General features: G+C 40.7%; 1 protein-coding gene across 8 annotated transcripts in view; it reads right to left on the bottom strand.

Moving 5' to 3' along the window:
* Nucleotides 1-484: 484 nt before the first annotated feature.
* The window catches only part of SHPRH (SNF2 histone linker PHD RING helicase), a 71,900-nt gene continuing 56,276 nt past the window's right edge, over nt 485-16,108 (bottom strand). For 7 of the 8 annotated variants that reach the window (XM_079779954.1, XM_079779956.1, XM_079779958.1 and 4 more), the window contains 5 exons: nt 12,425-12,517; nt 11,677-11,763; nt 10,813-10,991; nt 6,375-6,455; nt 485-4,495 (listed from right to left, as the gene is read on the bottom strand). In XM_079779954.1, coding sequence (XP_079636080.1) covers nt 4,399-4,495; nt 6,375-6,455; nt 10,813-10,991; nt 11,677-11,763; nt 12,425-12,517 — 537 coding nt within the window. In that variant the 3' untranslated portion in view covers nt 485-4,398. Of the gene's footprint in view, nt 4,496-6,374; nt 6,456-10,812; nt 10,992-11,676; nt 11,764-12,424; nt 12,518-16,108 lie in introns of those variants that run through there. The other variant, XR_013813929.1, reaches the window with a different exon arrangement.

Below are 16,108 nucleotides of genomic sequence, written 5' to 3' on the forward strand. Positions count from 1 at the left end.
TGTGGCTCTTCCACAAAATACCACGGCCTGGGTGAGTCTATTTTGAAGAAGTGGCATTAGAAGTTTAAGTTAAAAAAATTTGGCTCTCAAAAGAAATTTCAATCGTTGTCCTGTTGATATTTGGCTCTGATGACTAATGAGTTTGCCGACCACTGGTCTAAGCGAAAGGGAATGTCGGTTGTGAAGTGGTCTAAAGGTCAGTTCCCAGGGGAGGAGGTATCGATTCAATTATTTGGTCAGAACAAACAGTAATCTCAGTAGATATACCCTAAATAAATTATTATAAAGTGAGGAGACACTCAATTTCAAAGGAAATTTAGATACAAATATTTGTTCTGCAAGGCACTGGAGGGGTCAGTGATCTGAACTGTGAATCATACAGACCTGAAAAAAAAATCCCACAGGTCAAAAATATGTCCTGGCACAAAACTGTTCCTCGAATAGGCTCTATGAGGGGTGAGGAGCATAAGAGCAGGTTTCGAGGAGAGAAAGATACCTGAGGAGTTTGAAGAGGAAGACCTTTAAGAAAAGGCTGGAAGGGATGGAATATTTGATAGGCAGCAATAAAATATTACTAAACAATTTAATAACAATGGTCACCTGTATAAAGGATCATCACACAGATTATGGAGGTTAAATTTTATTTCTGTTTTGCAAGGGAAAAAAGCATAAGCTACAGTACAAAAGATTTGGTTTCAATATAACAAATTCAGTTTCAATGAACAAAATCAGTCTTGAGAGTCATTGGTATTAAATAATGGAATAGGATACAACAGATGGTGCAGGACCTTCAAAGACAAGATACAGAGCTAGCCCCTGAAATGCTGATGAAGGAAAGAAAAGGCTAGAGATGGTCATTTTGGTCTCTGCCAAGGTTTCATGCTACTTTCTGTAGGTGACACTTTTCTGCTCTATAACTGTGTGAAATACTTGGTCTCTCAGGTGCCATCTTGTTTGGGCCTGTATTACTCCCACGGCCTTCTTTAGACTTGATATTCATTAGAGGAATTCAGCGGTGGGCTTGAGCTTTTACAAAAACAGCCTCTCTCATTTTCTCTTCCCTGAGTTTAAAGAAAGCCTGACTTTGTGCTTGCTTTAGATGGATTTGAAGAACCCATCTTCTCCAGTAGGTGCCCCCTCAATCAATAAACCCGTCGTTACTCCAAACTTTGACATATTGAATATTGGCCTTTTTAAAGCGTTGGGTACACAAACTTTTGGACACCTCTATTAACACTGCATGCCTATGATGAGAGTTGAATTCCCTTTGGGGTTATCAACTTCTCACATGGTCCTCCCTCCAAAGGAATATTTGCAAGTGGTTTGCATTCTCCACAGTGTAACAGAGGTATATGGAGATTCTCATAAATTTTATGAAATATTGAGTTAATCCATCCTACTTTGAAGAAATACCATTGAAGATTAGATTTCCTTTATCAAAGTAGCCAGGCTTAAAATGCATTGCTTGTACTGCACTGTTTTAATGACATTTCACTTTTACACTGGCATGCCAGTTAAAAATTAAAAAATGGCATATTATTGTAGGATTTTATTTAAATTCTAGAAAAACTGAAAGATATGTTTTACTCCATTTAACTAAACCTGAGGTCATTTAGCATAGGTGATTTTGCATTTCTTACAGATTATCCTTTGAGGTTCATAACTATAAAGAACTCTAACACACTAAATCTTGGGAGAACTGGCAAATGACGGCAGGGAAAGATTTCAGGGACATGTTTCTTCCTTTGTCCACTTGAAAGGGTAGCTTGAGGTGATGATTAATCTCACATTGCCAAATTCAGTGCCTAAATATTTTGATAAGTACTGTTAGGTTTAATAATTATTTGTAAAGTATTTGTGATTTTTACATGTTGAATTATTATGTCAAGAGTTTTTAGTTTGTTGTTATTAATGTGATAGGGAAGGGACCAATCGTTAAAATCAAATGCATGGATCATGCTGCTGAGAGTACATACAAAGAGGAAAGTTGAAGCTGCAATAAACACAGTAAAGCTCTTGGGTTTGAAGTAGAAGATTATGGAATTAGAAAGATTATAGTACATGTATTTTACATTGTATGTAAAGAAGTCTTTTCAGTCTTATAAGCTCACCGACTCACTTAAGAGAAAATGGTTCCCTAGGTCCAAACATACTTTAAGCTCCCTAAGGACTGGAATGATCTCACTATTTCTCACTGTTGCATTAGCACAGCACCCATTTACGAACAACTATTTATAAGCAGTGATATTTCAGAGAATATAAAATGATGGAAGAAGGAAACAAAAAAGTTCTTTGTTTGCAGCCAAGTGTGGGGATTAGATCTGTATTTGTTTGGACAATTATTTGGAAGAATTGTCACAACTGTTTTAAAGAAATAACAAATGTCTGCACCATAAACAATTCTGTAGTATAAACAATTTTGACATCTTTTGTTGAGAGACCAAACCAAAAAACAAAACACTCACACACACAAAAAAACAACCCCAAAACAAATAAAACCACACTGTATGTTCTACAGCTTAGAAATTAAACAAATCCCCAAATTTCAACTTCCACTAAAATATTTATTTAATTGATGATATCTTACAGAAATAAATAAGAGCAGTTTTTCCTCTAACACACAGGCATATTTATGTATGTATATATAGAGAGATATTTTTACAAAATTGAAGCATATCAAATTGCTTCCCCTACAACTTTAGCTCAAAAGGAATACTAGGAAACAAACAGAAATACTAAATCTGCTCATCATTAATTATAACCATGGGCGTCTGAATCTCAGTGTAACAGATGAGAGGAAGAACGTGAGATCTGGAGTCAGGGGACCTGAGCTGCATGATCTAACTGGTATGTATCATAGGCACATTTCTCAATATTTCTGAACCTCAGTTCTCCTTTAAAATAGGAATGATGTTCATCATATCAACTTCACAAGATTGTTGGGCAAATTAAACACGTGAATGTACAGGAAAGCTCTTTGTAACATGCAAAGAGCTATAAAAATAATAGTTCTGTTTAATCTCATATAAAAGAATCAGTGCATATCTCCCTTCACTGAAGAATAAGCACCAAAAATGTGTGTGTGTTTCTTCAGCTAAATTATCTCAAACCTAGAAAAAGAAACTGCACCTTAACTAAGCACCAGAGCATCTCGGACAATTGTGATTCAGGGGATGTTTCCATTACAGTTTTCTGCGTAGCTAAGTAGAAGCTAATGGGTCCTGAGGGTCATTTAAAACTTTGAAGGCTCAAAGAAAACAAAATAAAACAGGAGCATTTGTATTATATCAAATGGCTAGGATATAATAAGCTACTATTTCTTAGTTACCAATTTCAAAGTCCATTAATTCTTCACAGAAGAAGAAACACTAAGTTATTAGCACTTTCAATTATTTGCTGATGTAAATATGATATTCTCTTGTTTCAAAGATAAAATACTGGTCCTTGAGATAAGTACTAGTGGAATAAAATAACAAACCCGATCATAAATTTAGATATTTCTGGTTAAAAATCTAGTTACATACACAAGAACACGGGAAAGGAAAGGAATGCAAGACATCAGTATAATAATGATTATTAAAAAACCTGCCATATTTCCATGTCATAATAAGAACTAAAGGTACAAAAATTGTGATATTTACAGATACATTAATCTTAAAACATGTAAAACTTAACAAGAAAAAATAAAAGTAGAGAAAGCAGATTAATTTTAAGATAAACATTAATACATTTAGAAGCCCTATTTAAAGTTAACTGCTTACACTGACACTACTTAACATGTAATAGAAACAGGAAAAGTGTTCCAAATTTTCGTGGCAAGATACAGAGAAAAGAAATAATTGCCTAATATTAAGTTATTGTTAGGGGTTGTAGTACTGTAGTTACTATGTATGAAGTTATAGTCTAAACCTACTTAAATAACTAGGAGTTAATATAATTCATTATCTACTAAAAATAGTACTTACAAGATATTGCTGAGTTATGTGCTAAAGATACTGAAGGCCCTTCCAAAAGTGAGATTCGTGTTGGTTGTACAACCAGGTCATACAAAACTAGGCTAGTTTACTTTCTCGTGTTCCAACTCTTTTTAAGACTGACCTTATCAAAAGAAATGTACATAGTACCTGCCTTCATTCACTCAGATATAGATATTCTTCAGAACAAAAATAAATGTTTTATTAGGAGTGAAAAATTAAAACCTTTACAGATCTTCTGGAAACAGCATATTGAAAAGGGCTCCATGACTACTGGGACACTGTACAACTGGAAAAGAAGGAAATTCATTTGCCTAAGAACAGTGGATACTGACATCTAGTGGATAGTTTACTTGTAACTTTGCTCTACAAGCTACGGCAGTTTTTAAATACATTGATGTTTGCAGACTGAATCAGGTGCACTTCATTCAAGTTCTTCAGTGTCTTTGGTAAAGAGGTCTGCCAGATCAGCCACAGTCAAGACAGAGGCCTCCGGATGCTTCCCCGATGAGCTGGTGTGACTGCAGGATTTTCCAGATGAGCAGAGTCAGAAAGAAACCCCAGGAGTAAATTATTTCATTTGTCATATCTATTGTTCTAGCCTTATAGTACTATAATATATAATAAGAATATAAAGATATTATATCATCTATACTAATAAAAGGGTAATATGCAAATTGGTCAGGACACCCTCACAGTAACGACCGAACAGCAGGCTGCGTGAAGCGACCAGGTCGGCAGGGGGGTTAGTGAGGGACGACCAAACAACTGAACAGCAGGCTGCGTGAAGCGACCAGGTCGGCAGGGGGGTTAGTGAGGGACAACCAAACAACTGAACAGCAGGCTGCGTGGGGTGACCAGGCCGGCAGGGGGTGCAATTGGGGGTGACCAGGCTGGCGGGGGGAGGGGGCGAGTAGTGAGGGGCGACCAGGCCGGCTGGGGTGGCAGTTGGGGGCAACCAGGCTGGCAGAGGAGGGGCAGTGAGGGGCAACCAGGTCGGCAGAAGGGGGCAGTGAAGGGAGATCAGGCCAGCAGGGGGGGCAGTTGGGAGTGACCAGGCTGGTGGGGGGGCAATTGGGGACGATCAGGCCGGCAGGGCGGGTAGTTAGGGGCGATCAGGCCGGCAGGCAGAGGTGGTTAGGGGTGATCAGGCAGGCAGGCAGGTGAGCAGTTAGGAGCCAGTGGTCCCGGATTATGAGAGGGATGTCCGACTGCCGGTTTAGGCCCGATCCCCTAAACCGGCAGTTGGACATCCCCTGAGGGGTCCCGGATTGGAGAGGGTGCAGGCTGGTCTGAGGGGAACCCCCCCTCCCGTGCACGAATTTTGTGCACCGGGCCTCTAGTAATAATATAAGGATTACTTGTCCTCAAGTTTTTATACCTGAGTCATAAGAAACTCACAGAAGAAAGAAGGTGATGGGAACATTATTACATCTTGTTAAAATTAGTGAAGACTTCTATATATTATTTTCAGGCTTTGTCATAAAATGCTTTTTCTTTGCACAATTAATAAAACAAAGAAACAAAACCTCCCCTACTGTTACTAAGGCTCTCACCTTACAATTTACCTTCTTACTATCTCAAGTTAATTTGTTTCAAGAGAACTTCAACAGATCTCCTAATTGCTATTTAAGCAGCTTAAATATAATCACTGAATTCTGTTATGTATGGAAACAACAACAAAAAGCCTCATGTTTGAGGCAAAAATTCTGGTGGTCACCTCCTTCCTTCCCTTAAACACCAATGAAAGACAATGTCTGGCTTCAAACTGCTTCTTTGCCAACTATGCAAAGTCCCCCCATCTCTACTGCGTGTATCTTCCAATCACACCTATCTCATGAGGATGCAGTAAAGCATTTGTTTATGCTTTCAAATGACTTTAAAGAACACAAGTTATGGAATAAATATTAGGAAGTTTTAGGATTCTAAAGCTGGGTTTTGAAAATTAAGGCTGCTTTGGTCTCTGCTGCTGTTCCGCCTTTGGAATTAACACCATAATTACCAGCAGAGTTTTAAGTCCAGACCTTCCTCTCTGTGTGTGACTAACACACGTGAAGTTCAAGCAGCATGTCAGTGTCATTTTACAGACATCAGACCAAGGCTTTTAGGTGGGGCATGAAGATGGATATCATTTAAAAGTCTACTGTGGCAAAGAAAAGTAGGATAGTTTAAACATTTTAATACACTACACACCTATTAATACGTTAAGTCAAATATAGAATAAACATTAACTGAAAAATTTTGACTAGGTAAAATGCCATACCTTACTTTTAAAAAGTATTTGCACTTGTATCTTTTTGTTGACTAAGTAGTCATCTAAGTGAAGAAGCTCCAAACACATACACAACCTTATATATAAACAGGAAAACTTCCCCATCCACTAAGTAAACTGTCACCTACCTCCTCTCAGCAGTTTTCAGCATTGCTTGCATTCTTTCTTCTATTGTTGCTTTAATCAAGAATCTGTGTACAATAGTAGGTCTAGGAAGTACATAACAATTACAAGTTTAAAAACATCTTAAAACTAATGGGAACAAACAAACTTGGTTTTGAACATGCTATACCATCAGTCAGTTGGCAGGTAGTAACGAAGGTGCTGGTGGGGGTGGGTGGTTCAGCAGTCAATAAAATAAACTATTTAATCTCAATGAACTCACATTTAAATGAGAGGAGACACAATGAATACAATAAACAATTATGATATTTTCAGGTAACAGATAATGCCAGGAGGAGGCTGACATGAGTTGAAACATGACTGATGATAATGAGGCCACTAAGCAAAGGAGGAGTGGGAAGAGTATCCCAACAGAAGAAACAGTAAATAAATGCAAAGCCACAGAAAAGAACAAGCTTGGCACAAGCTTAAAATGTTCGAGAGGCAGAAAGAAGGCTACGGTGGCAGAAACAGACTATAAACTTGGGGTAGAGAGGTGAAAGCGAGACTGGAGAGGTGGGCACAGGTCAGAGCATGGGTCTTGTCGGATACGGCAGGAATTTGGGTTATATTATGGTTATAAAAGGAATCCACAAGTGGGTTTTATGTGTGATTTGAGTTACACTTGATTCTACTTCAGAATCCCGTGGGCTGCGGTGCAGGTTGGATTGGTAGGCAGCAAGAGTGAGACAGGGAAGCCAGTTAAGTTCTGCAGTTGGCCAGATAAGAGGGTGGGCTGGACCTTGGTTGTATTAGCAAAGGTAGTAAGCAGTCAGTAAATTTGGAATATTTTGGGGAGATGGAGCTGACAAGACTGAACTAATGTTTGGATACAAGGTATGAAAAGAGAAATATGGAAGAGTCCTAGATTTCTGGTTTCAGAAACTACAGATGATAGGGCCTCATTCTAAGATGGGGCAGTTTTGGGGTGGTGGCAGGGCGGTAGGAATAGTTTTGTTTTGCCCATGTTAATCTCAAGTTTTCTATTAGACAGGCATCCAGGGGAGGTGTAGCGTCCACAGATCCAGGTACAGAGATAGAAGTAGATAGATGTATCTGGGACAGGAGCCAAAGGGACATGTCTGGAATATACTGAGTCTCCCTATTACTACGGATGGACCATCTGCGCTTCTGCCTAAAACCATCTCTATACTGAGAAATACACCCCTTGCCCACTCGAAGACACTGTCCCAGCATTCTCCCCAACTCCTGCCTCATTAGTTTTTCTGTCTCTAATGCATCATTCTCCTATTATTTCTCTCATATGACAAGGGAAAAATAACACACCTCTCTTGATCCCACTCTCTTCCTTTTCTCTTCTCTCTGCAGCAAAACTCCTCACACTAGTCCCATCAGCTCTATAGTCCGCAGTGGATTGTGGTTAAAAGCATGGAGTGTTGAGGCAGAATGGCTGTTTGAATCCTGCCACCACTTTTACTAGACATGTGACCCTGGACAAGTTACTTAACCCCTCTCTCTTATAAAAGTGTTTGTTAATAAAGAAATAAAATCCTATTCTATTTTACACTCACACCAGGCCCTCGCCTCTACCACTCCACTCAAACTGGTTTTGATCTCCATGCTGCTAAGTCTAAGGATCAATTCTCAATCCTTACTTTACTTGACATTTGGACAGTACATGACACAGTGGATCGTATTCCCCTTCTTAAGTTACATTCTTTACTTGGCTCCCAGGACATCTCCCAGTTTTCTTCTTAATGCACTGTTTGATCTTTATCTATCCTCTTTGCTGGTTTCCCCCTCTTCTCTTAGAGATAATTAGAGCCTTAAAGTTTGGGGTGCTCTGGAATTTCATCCTTGGTCCTTCTATCTCAGTCTCTGTTGGTAACCACATTTAGTCTCAAGACTTAAAAATACCATTATATGCTGGTGGCTTCCAGATGTATCTCTCCAATCCAGACTGTTCTCCTGAACGCTGGACATCTATATCCAATTACAGAACAGACATCTCCATTTGGATGTCTAATAACATCTCGAACTTATATCTACAATGAAGTTCTGCCATTCCCTCCCCAAGTCCTATAGACTTCCCCAGGTCCACGGAAAGCTGCTTCATCCTTCGGTTGTCCAGGCCAAAACCATGTGCTAACCTGACTTTCTCACACACCATGTCCAGCCTGTTCACAAATACTACTGGTTCTACTTTCTAAGTAAATCCAGAACTTGACTGCTTTTCACCATTTCCACTACTGTTAACATGGTCCAGATTACCTTCAACTCTCACCAGCATTCTTACAATTGCCTTCTAACTAGTCTCCCTTGTGCTCCCACCCCCTCCCCATGCCCAAACATGACATTTGGAATGACTGTTTCAACACTTACATTAGCTCATGTCACTCCTCTGCTCAAAGCCTTCCAATGGCCTCTGGGCCCTATATAGTCCCCCCAAACACACACACAGCCCTCCAGCCAAGCTCTCTGACTTCATCTCCTATTTCTTTCCTCTTTGCTCCCTCTACTTCAGCAACTCTGGCTCCTTCCTATTCCTGAAACACACCAGGCATACTCCTGACCAAGGGCCTATGCACTGAGTGTACTGTCTACCTAAACAGTCTTCACTAAGGTATCTGCTGGGCTTTCTTTATCTTCTCACCCTGGTTCAGAAATTACCTTCTCCATAAGACCCCCATGCCGTCCTGGCCAGCCACATGAACTCTATTCTCCTTACCCAGGTCTACTTTTCTAACTCCTAACACAGTATATACTTTTCTTATTATGCTTATTGTTTACCATCTGCTTCTCTAACAACTTTTTATAACCAGGATTTAAGCCCCAGTAAGGGCATCTCCAGCACCCAGAACTGTGCCTGGCAGATAGGTGCTCAATATAAATTCAGTGAATGAAGTATGTAGATATCGATACAGGAGACTGTTCAAGTTGGTGATGGAAAGAGGAGGCACTTCTAATCTGATTGTATCTGATTTCCCTGTATGAGGCTAGATCATTGTCAAAGGGGAGGAGGAAGATGTAGAGGACTTAAGATAGTCTCCTTAGAAAGTAGAACAATCTATTTACTAGGGAAGCATCGTTGAATTGTCAGGTAGTGTTAAATGTTCTTTTAGACTTGTGGCCTTACATCAGAGAAGAGTCCAGTGCATGCTTTAGAAACATCTATAAGACAAGAAGTCTGTTTAAAAGACAAAAAAAACACACCAATCCATAAAAACAAACAACCAACCAACCAACCAACCAACCAATAAGACATAACTGCATTTTAAATGATACTTGGTAGTACTGCAGAACAAGCTTGCATTTATTGTATTACTTTGCCATATTTTGCTAATCGTTTGCTTAAAATTAAGTCATCATTTATTCTCTCAGTTATTGCTCACAGAGCAGTCCATGTGTCTGAGCCTGGCCCAGGAGACCTCATCTCCTGCCATTGCTCTCCTCATACCTTACACCCCAGCAATTGCAAACTCCTTACAGTCCCTAGAAATAGTATGTTGGTTATCTCTTCCGTTTCTGAAAACAAGACTCTCTTTGGCTGTGTGAATACCCCTTTTTAGCCCAACTTTGAAATATTATTCCTTCAAGACTCAACGTAAATAAAGCTTTTTCTGACTCTCTAGGGCAAACTGCTCACTCCCTTCTTTTGCTACCACAGTACTTCTATTATATTTTTGCACATTGTACTACAATATATTCAATCATCCATTTCCTGTACTACATGGTAACCTCATTGGGGGCAACAGATTATGTCTTTTTCAACTTGACTCTTCAGTATCCAGCACAATGGTATTCAATCAATATTTACTTAACAAGTTCTTCGTATGGATGCATTTCTTTGAAAAACATTCAAGGCATCTAACATCCAGGAGTAATACATCTGAGAGACCTTATAAAGAATAATGGCCCATCTTGATACTTGAATAAAAGTAGTCCATACTATATGATATGTACTATTAGGTTTGCTTTGGGCCTTACTAATAAACTAAATCTAATTCTCTCTAAGAGTAGACCTGTTTTAGAGTGGGGCTGTCTTTTCCTAAGGGGAAGAATTTAAAAGGGAGGTATTTGTTTTCAGTCATGCATGAAATACGCCTTCTTTTAAATACAAACCACCTGAGACAATAAAAAATCAATTCTTCCCAAAGTTATGATGGATGCCTTCAACTTTGCAGTTGTCTTAAGCAGTTTAAGAAACGTCCTTGATGAAGTATCAGGGTATTTTGTGAAGGAGAAAAGACAAAAATCTAGGAGAATTTTGGGGTTTGTTGTTTGGAGGAGGGAGGGTTGGAAATCTCTCAAAATGTCCTTTGGTCATATAATACTTGAAAATTTAATAAATGAGGAAGAGATTAAAAATGAATAGGTTATGATGAATACAAATGAAGAGTCTTAGGAACTCGAAGCAAATATGACTGATATTAAAGTCCTTACTTTGTTTGTCCAATTCGGTGCACCCTTCCTATGGCCTGAAGCTCATGGGCAGGGTTCAATATGGGCTCCACCAAGAGAACGTGAGTAGCTTCAATGATAGTTAATCCATTAGAACCTGTGTGCAGGGGCAGCAGCAAAATATTGATTTGGGGATCATGTTTAAATGCTGAAAGGTTCTCCTAAAAAAGAAAGGTACATTTAAATTTTAGCTGGATCAGTTAGAAGTAAGAGCAATATATTATAGCTCATGTTAAATATGCCTAATGGTATTCAGGTCACTATAGAATATAATAACTAAGAAAATTAAATGTAAAATTACTATTTTTAGAAAATATAAACTTATTGCTTGACTTTATGAGTACAAGTGTCTTCTAAGTTCTAGTTGAATCACTATGTGGTGTATGCAAATTAAACTATATGAGCTGAGTGGAGAAAAAGAGCAAGAATGTGTTAGAGCATGTATGAGATAAGAGACATGAATCTGCTCAATGTTCACTTGGTCTTTTTGTGTGTGTTTGTCTTGGATGTGCACTGTTGTTGCACTGAGTGTGATGCAAGAACAATCTGACCACATGCAGTTTTGCCTGATGCAGTGAATTTAGAACCTAATCCCCAGGGCATGAGGCCCCAGTCCATTTAAAAGGTATATCATAGGCCATCTTTTGTTATATTAAAGAAATGTACCTCAAGTCAGAAGAGATCATGCTATGGGTATAACTGAACAAAAAGAAAATAACTATAGTTTCTCTACTTTGCTTTATAATTAATCAAGACACAAGGCAATAAATAAAAATAAGCTAGTTAACAGAACTTTCCATTTACAAATGAATCCACTTTAAAAAATATGAGAAAATCTTGGCATACCTGAAATGTCTTCACACGACTGATCTGTGCAAATTCCATGTTGTTGTCAGTGAGAGCTTTTGAAATAATATCTAATACATCTTGCCACTAAGAACACATAAGATAAGAAAATATTTATACATAGCTTTCACATAAAGAGAAATGAAAAGGAACTAAGTCAAAATAACTTTTGTACCTCAGAATTAAGTAAACACAAAACCAAAACCTTTAAATGAAGTACCATCAATATTATTTAGTAGTATATTGAAATGGTAATGTTTTCATTCTTTTAATCAAATGCTAGTTAAAGATAAAGATAGGGTAAACAAAATAATCATCTTTGAGAACTGAATTAAGAGAAGAATAAATAATAGAAAATTAATAATGGAGTGCTTAATGAATGTGGTTACTTATCTTTCCAAAATGAAAACTAGAATTTTTATTCAGTTGATTATCTTTCTCTTAAACAATCAAGTTCATTTGCGAAATGAGACTTTCAAGGTTATAGAATCCAATTTTTAAAAATATTAATATAAGAAAATCCCCAAGTAAAAGAAATATAAAAACATGAAATGTAGCTATTGGAATTGTCTTGTGAAGCATCATAAAATTTTATAAAAATAATTCTATAGTATGGACATAAAAAATAATCAGTAATTCTAAATCCTACCTATATTATGGCAAACTTTAATAACTAGTTCTCAGATTTAAAATGATTTGACCGAAAGTCAGTTGGCGTTAACAGTGGGGATGAAAATGCTCATTATACCGTTGAGAAAACGAGTGCTTTAGCTTCCGGATCTCTAAGCTGGATTCTCATCAGAGTTCTGACCACAGCTTCCACTTTTGTAGAATGACTACCCTTTGAATACAAAGAAGAAAACACATTACTACCAAATAAAATCTAGTTAACAACAGAAGGAAAAACCATTATAAAACACTTTTATTATCAAAACTATATGATAGGTACATATGTGTTTATTCTTTTTTATTTTGTATTTTCTGGGAATTTTCGTTAGCCTCAAAAGTGTACAAGTTATAAAATTTACACCCTGAGAGAATCCTCTCTAATAAAATGGTAATATGCAAATTAATCATCACTCCGCTACACAAGCCACGCCCACCAACCAAGCCACACCCACCAGCCAATCAGGGCGAGTATGCAAATTAACCCCAATCCAAGATGGCTACAGCCACAGAGAGCAAGGTTTCCCAGGTAACAGAGCAAGCCAAGCTTTCCATAGCCGTTGCAGGCCTAAGCCTCCACTCAAGCTACAAAGTTTCAATTATAGAAGGTAAACAAATTCAAACAAATGGCGGCAGAATGGAGCTTGAGAGAGCAGGCCAGGGTTGCCAGCGGCAACAGGGGAAGCAAAGCTTTCCACACACCCTGGCCGGGCCCACCCGCTTAAGGCTACAAAGTTTCAATTGTAGAAGGTGAATTAACTGCCACAGAAATGGCTACCGCCCCGAGGGAGCAGCAGGCTTGGCTCTGCTCCAGGCTACAAAGTTTCAATTGTAGAAGAAAAATGAATTCCAAATACCAGGGCCTCCCCTTGGGTTGCCAGGGGGTGTGGCCGGCCTGCAAACCACCACAGGCCCCTCGCTCAGGCCGCCCCACGCCCCAAGGGAACCCCACCCTGATCCAGGACACCCTTCAGGGCAAACCAGCTGGCCCCCACCCGTGCACCAGGCCTCTATCCTATCTAATAAAAGAGTAATATACAGATTGATCATCACTGCAACACACAATATAGCTGCCCCCATGTGGTCAAAGATCCTGCCCCCATGTGGACACAAGATGGCCACTACAAGATGGCCAGCAGGAGAGGGCAGTTGGGAGGCACCCGGCCTGCAAGGGAGGGTAGTTGTGAGGGACCAGGCCTGCAAGGGAGGGCAGTTGAGAGGGACCAGGCTTGCAAGGGAGGGCAGTTGGAGGTGATCAACCCTGCAGGAGAGGGCAGTTAGGGGTGACCAGGCTGGCAGAGGAGGGAAGTTGGGGGCAAAAAGGCTGGCAGGGGAGCAGTTAAGCATCAACCAGGCTGGCAGCGGAGTGGTTAGGGGGTGATCAGGCTGGCAGGCAGAAGCGGTTAGGGGCAATCAGGAAGGCAGGCAGGCAAGCAGTTGGGAGCCAGCAGTCCTGGATTGTGAGAGGGATGTCCGACTGCCCGTTTAGGCCCGATCCCACCAGGATCGGGCCTAAACGGGCAGTCGGACAACCCTCCAGGAGTCCCAGATTGGAGAGGGTACAGGCTGGGCTGAGGGACAACCCCCCGCCGTGCATGAATTTCGTGCACCGGGCTTCTAGTCTATACAATAAAAGCCTAGGTGACCTTTATGGCGGAAAGACCAGAATGACTAGTTGCTATGATGTGCACTGACCACCAGGGGGATGATGCTCAACGCAGGAGCTGACCCCTGGTGGTCAGTGCACTCCCACAGGGGGAGTGCTGCTCAGCCGGAAGCGGGGCTCACGGCTGGCGAGCACAGTGGCAGTGGCGGGAGCCTCTCCTGCCTCCACGGCAGCACTAAGGAGCAGCAAGCTGAGCGGTAAGGAGCAGCGAGCAGGTGGGTGGTAAGGAGCCAGGGGTCCCGGACTGCGAGAGTGCGCAGGCCGGGATGAGAGACCCACCCCCCAGTGCACGAATTTCGTGCACTGGCCTCTAGTCTATATATATAAAAGGCTTATATGCTAAGTGTCCGACCATTTGACCGTTCACTATGATGCACACTGACCACCAGGGAGCAGACGCTCAACGTACAGGCATAGAAACATGGAACAGACTGAGGAATCTCAGAAGGAAGGGGAGAAGAGGGAGGGTGGGAAGAGATTAACCAAAGATCTAATATGCATACTAGAGGCCCGGTGCACGGATTTGTGCACCAGTGGGGTCCCTCGGCCTGGCCTGCAAGGACTGGGCTGAAACCGGCAGCCCAACATCCTCTGAGGAGTTCTGGATTGCGAGAGTGTGCAGGCCAGGCTGAGGGACCCCAATGGTGCATGAATCCGTGCACCGGGCCTCTAGTTTAAATATATAAAAGGCTAATATGCTATGTGTCCGACCTTTCGACCAGTAGCTATGATGTGCACTGACCACCAGAAGGCAGACACTCAATGTACAGGCATGGAAACATGGAACAGACTGATGGATCTCAAAGGGAAGTGGGGAGGGCGGGAAGAGATTAACCAAAGATCTTATATGCATAATAGAGGCCTGGTGCATGAATTCACGCACTGGTGACCAGTGGGGTCCCTCAGCCTGGCCTGCAGGGATCGGACTGAAATTGGCAGTCCAATATCCCCCGAGGGGTCCTGGATTATGAGAGGGTGCATGCTAGGCCAAGGGACCCCACCAGTGCACGAACCCGCGCACTGGGCCTCTAGTTGAATATAAAAGCACAACAGAGAGTCATACAGAGATATGGCCCTGAAGATAAGATTTGGTAGCATAGATTTTTCTTTAGATTTCTTTGGTGATTTGTAACTTGCAAATAACTTGAATGTTTCCCACTACTGTTCAGTTTAGAGGAAGTTACTTGTTGTCTTGGTATTTTATTACTTCCATTACTTTTTTAAAAAAAAAAATATTTCTTTATTGATTTCAGAGAGGAACGGAGAGGGAGAGAGAGATAGAAACATCAATGATGAGAGAGAATCATTGATCAGCTGCCTCCTGCACACCCCCCACTGGGGATCAAGCCTGCAACCCAGGCATGTGCCCTTGGCCGGAATCGAACCTGGGACCCTTCAGTCCACAGGCTGACACTCTATCCACTGAGCCAAGCCGGCTAGGGCTGCTTCCATTACTTTTATTCTGGACTTTTCTTTTTGAAGTAGAGCTAACTCTCTCAATGTGCCTGTGCTATCCATAGTAGTTTCCACTAAGACCAGCTAACATTGTTTTATTTCTGTCTGCACCTGTTCACAATACTAAAAACCCAAATTGGTAGTGGCATATACAACTTGGTGCTGTTATGCAACTTGTATGACTGGTCTCATAAAGTGGGAATACTTTTCAAGCAATTGCCTGGGGTAAGTGCTGGGTTCTTAAGCATTCACATACTACTTGAATGAAGTTCAATGGAAACTCCACCTCGGCTGTGGGAAATCTTACAGTGCATAAGGCCATCAAAATATTATCCTGTTCTTTTAAACACCTTGAATAATGATTTTCAAGAGATAAGTTAGCAAGAGCAAAAAAGTAAAAGCTTTATTTGGACACAAAGGATCTTAGGGATATTATCCTATATAATAAAAGGCTAATATGCCCCTCCCCCCTGCCGGCCTGGCCTGATTGAGGGCAGCTGGCTGGACCCCACCTGTGCATGAATTCATGCACCAGGCCTCTAGTATGTAAATACTATTCAATTGTCCATCCATCCATCTATCCATCCACTCACTGGGTACCTGTTACATGCCAGGCATTGTTCTAGAGGATGGGGACACAGTAGT

This window comes from Cnephaeus nilssonii (assembly GCF_951640355.1).
Source record: "Cnephaeus nilssonii genome assembly, chromosome: 9".
In the NCBI taxonomy this organism is placed as follows: Eukaryota; Metazoa; Chordata; class Mammalia; order Chiroptera; family Vespertilionidae; genus Cnephaeus; species Cnephaeus nilssonii.